General features: G+C 38.5%; 1 protein-coding gene across 1 annotated transcript; it reads left to right on the forward strand.

The window, feature by feature from the left end:
* On the forward strand, positions 278 to 1,745 carry LOC109822279 (basic blue protein). The gene is made up of 2 exons (XM_020388455.1): positions 278 to 564; positions 1,405 to 1,745. Exons 1-2 carry the CDS (start codon positions 378 to 380, stop codon positions 1,602 to 1,604), a joined length of 387 nt encoding a protein of 128 aa, XP_020244044.1. The 5' UTR covers positions 278 to 377; the 3' UTR covers positions 1,605 to 1,745.

Below are 3,503 nucleotides of genomic sequence, written 5' to 3' on the forward strand. Positions count from 1 at the left end.
AAATTAAAAAAAAATCCAAAAATATGCGGTTCCATTTTCAAATTCAAAACTTGCAAAATTCCTATCAACTTCATATAAACAAACAGCCCCTACATGGATAGGATTTACTACAGGATTTGTTCTCTTCCCTCTGCTCTTTAAGATTAGATATGTGTAGAAATTAATTTTTAATAAGCTCGTGTTGAAAAGGATGTCCATTTGTGGGTGGTTGGGCTAGCAAAAAGAGACTTCTCGCCACCTTTGCTTGCCAAGAAATTCCTATAAAAGGGACACTTATCTTTGAGTCCACAACACTACACAAGAGCCATCAACTCTCTACCTCAGTTTTAACTACTACTCATTTAGGAAGAGTATTGTTTGCTTAGAGCACCGAGAGAATGATGGCTAAGGGAAGAGGCAGTGCAAGCGCGGTCCAGAGTGCGGCACTACTGGTGATTTTGTGCGTGGTAGGACAGTGCATTGTTACTGAGGCCGCTACATACGTTGTTGGAGGCAGCGGCGGATGGACCTTCAACTCTGTTGGGTGGACTAGCGGCAAGAGGTTCAGGGCTGGGGATGTACTCGGTAAGGCTTTGGATAAAAAGCGTAGACGTACTCTCTAAACTATTTTATTAGCACTTACACTTTCGAGCAGTAGTCGATGTTGTTTTCAAATTAGATTGATGTGTTTTGTCGGAATCACGTGGCAGTAAATTGTTGATTAGAAAAAAAGGGAGTATGAGTGCGCGCATCACCCCGGAACAAGGGTTGTGTTTACAACTAACCCTTTAATTAATGGATCGAAGTTCGTGAATATATGTGATTTGTCCTCCTCTAGAGTGAAATTAAACTACAGTAGTTATAGAGAATCAATTTTCTTAATGATCATCTACCAGGGTTGAATGATTATGGTTTTCCTATAGAGTGAAAAGTCAAAAGCATTTGATGACCTGTTTTTCAATCAAAATTATCTATGATTTAAAGATATTTTTTCGGTAAGCATTGCTCACAACAAAAATTAGAAATAAACCCCTCTACAGATCTATTACGTCGAGCCTTTTCTACAAGTGGGGTTAATTCTAACTGTTTATTTATTTAAAAAGTGTTTTTTTCCCCAACAATATATAGCTGAGTTCGGTTTAAACCTTAATATCCTTATACCCCACTCAATGATAAAATGATTAGATTAGTATAGAGCAATATACAAGATCCAAAAAGCATCAATTAAGTGAACATGATCCACGACAAAAACGACGCGTCACAATAATGTCAAACTTGGACCGATCGATGCACAAATCTCGAACTTCGTTGATCTGAGAGCTGATATCCTTCCAGCCTTTGCATTTTCTCTCTACAAAACAAAGACTGTATTTATTCAACCATTAACTGCACACGTGTTGTTGCCTTTGCTATCTTATGTCACAGTGTTCAATTATAGCCCGAGTGTTCACAACGTGGTGGCAGTAAGTGCTGCTGGCTACAAAAGCTGCACTGCCCCAAGGGGGGCTAGAGCTTTGACGAGTGGAAGAGACCGCATCACACTGCGCAGGGGAACCAACTACTTCATCTGCTCCTTTGCTGGCCATTGCCAGGCTGGCATGAAGATTGCCGTCACTGCTGCTTGAAGATATTTATGCAATAGAGACTAATTAAGGCTAATATTATGCACGTTTGCAGTATGTATTATGAGAGAGCTATGCGTTGTGCGACTAGTATTGAGCTTAATCGTTATCTTATGAATAAAGATGATATGGTTTGACTATTAATTCTTGCCCCGAACTTCGGCATTAGGTTGCCCCAAGAACTGTGACTACGTGAAAGAAACAAAAAGTGACGACATTCGAGTGAGAATAAGTCATACTTTTTATGCCCCTGAGATTTGGCTCATTGATAACAAATTATATTGTTGTTGGGTTTTGAGATGGTTTCGTTAAATCATAATTAATGAACAACGAATATATGTTCGCGACTATGCGTCCTATCAAAATCGCCAGTATATATGCGACCGCCCATCACTGCGAAACAAAATTTCAAGTATGCTTAACTATTTATTCCATCAAAGAGATCGAAACCATCTCCCTCATGCGCATGGTTCTGATAGGAAGCAAACTCGAAGCGACTCTATGATTATAGCCATACGTTTTCTTTCCCAAAAGAGGACAGCATTAAATTAGATTATGGAAGGTATCTAATGAAATAAAAAATTCCTCAAGGATCCAAAATATGGGACCAATAGAGGGGACAAGTAAGATGTCCATCTCCTATTGGATAATGAGTTGGCCACCATTAATGATGGCCAACTCATTATCCAATAAGAGGGGGACACATCACTTGTCCCTCCTATTGGTCCCATATTTTGGGTCCCTGTAGCAAAGCTCTTTATCTTGAGAGAAAATGAGTATAATTCATGAGATTGTCATAAGTAAAAGATTTGAAATGAATCACAATTTTTCACTAAATAATCCTTCCTTTATATATAAAGAGAAATTGGTGGTTCGTGTTGTAAATATAAATGAAATGAATGTAGATATTACTAGAAGAAATCTCTTCACCTACTTGTGACTTTTAGTATTCTCATCCACATCTATATAATGTAAGCCATGGAAGAAAAAATGTATGGAGAAATGAAGATGAATAAAATGAGATGATCACTTTCTCCCTATCTTTTCTCTTCTCTATTTATTTACTCTTACATTTCGTGTTCGATTCTTACTTATAATATGTGATGTATCTAGATATAACAACAAGATTACAACACGTTATCAGCACGAAAGCTCTAGCTAACCGGTTCGTACTAGTCAGGGAGGCTGTCAACTGCCAGCTCTGCAGTGGTATGTATTTTGATGAAATTTCCATTTGTGATTTTTGTTCACACCTATATCAAAAGGATGTTCAAACTGGAATTTTTTCGTACTTGCCTAGTATTCTTGTTTGTTTTATTAAGTGCTGTTGTTTATCACATATGTGTTAGACCCTAGAGGGGGGGTGATTAGGGTCTTAAGCTAATCTAATCCCTATTTATAGCAATTTAAAATTATGTTGATCAATTAGTTCTTGCAAGAGATAGAAATGAATAATAAGATCAGTAAGAATATGTACAAATAAAAAGGAGACAAGCAAAACGCAAACACACAATATGTTCACGAGGTTCGGTCCCCACGACCTACGTCCCCGCTCCTCACCTCGAGGAGATATCCACTATCACACTCCGGTTTGGAAGCCGGAACTTCTACACACTCGGTTTACAAGTTCACCGAAAACTCTCACACTACACAATCACTCAACAATCACACTTTACACACTAAGTGTAGGAACCTAGCCCGTGTCCTCCTCCTCAAGTGCTCGATTACAACCTCTCCCTAGATTCGTCAATCGACGCCACTCCTATTGGATTTGACCCCGTCTCTCTCTCCTCACACTTCTCTCGGTGTACAAGTGTGTTACAAGTGAATCTCACAAATAAAGGTTCAATACAATGATTTGTTCTCAATTAACAAGTGAGAACACAATAAAGCTCACACTCA

The sequence above is a fragment of the Asparagus officinalis genome, chromosome 8 (assembly GCF_001876935.1).
Source record: "Asparagus officinalis chromosome 8, Aspof.V1, whole genome shotgun sequence".
Taxonomy (NCBI): Eukaryota; Viridiplantae; Streptophyta; class Magnoliopsida; order Asparagales; family Asparagaceae; genus Asparagus; species Asparagus officinalis.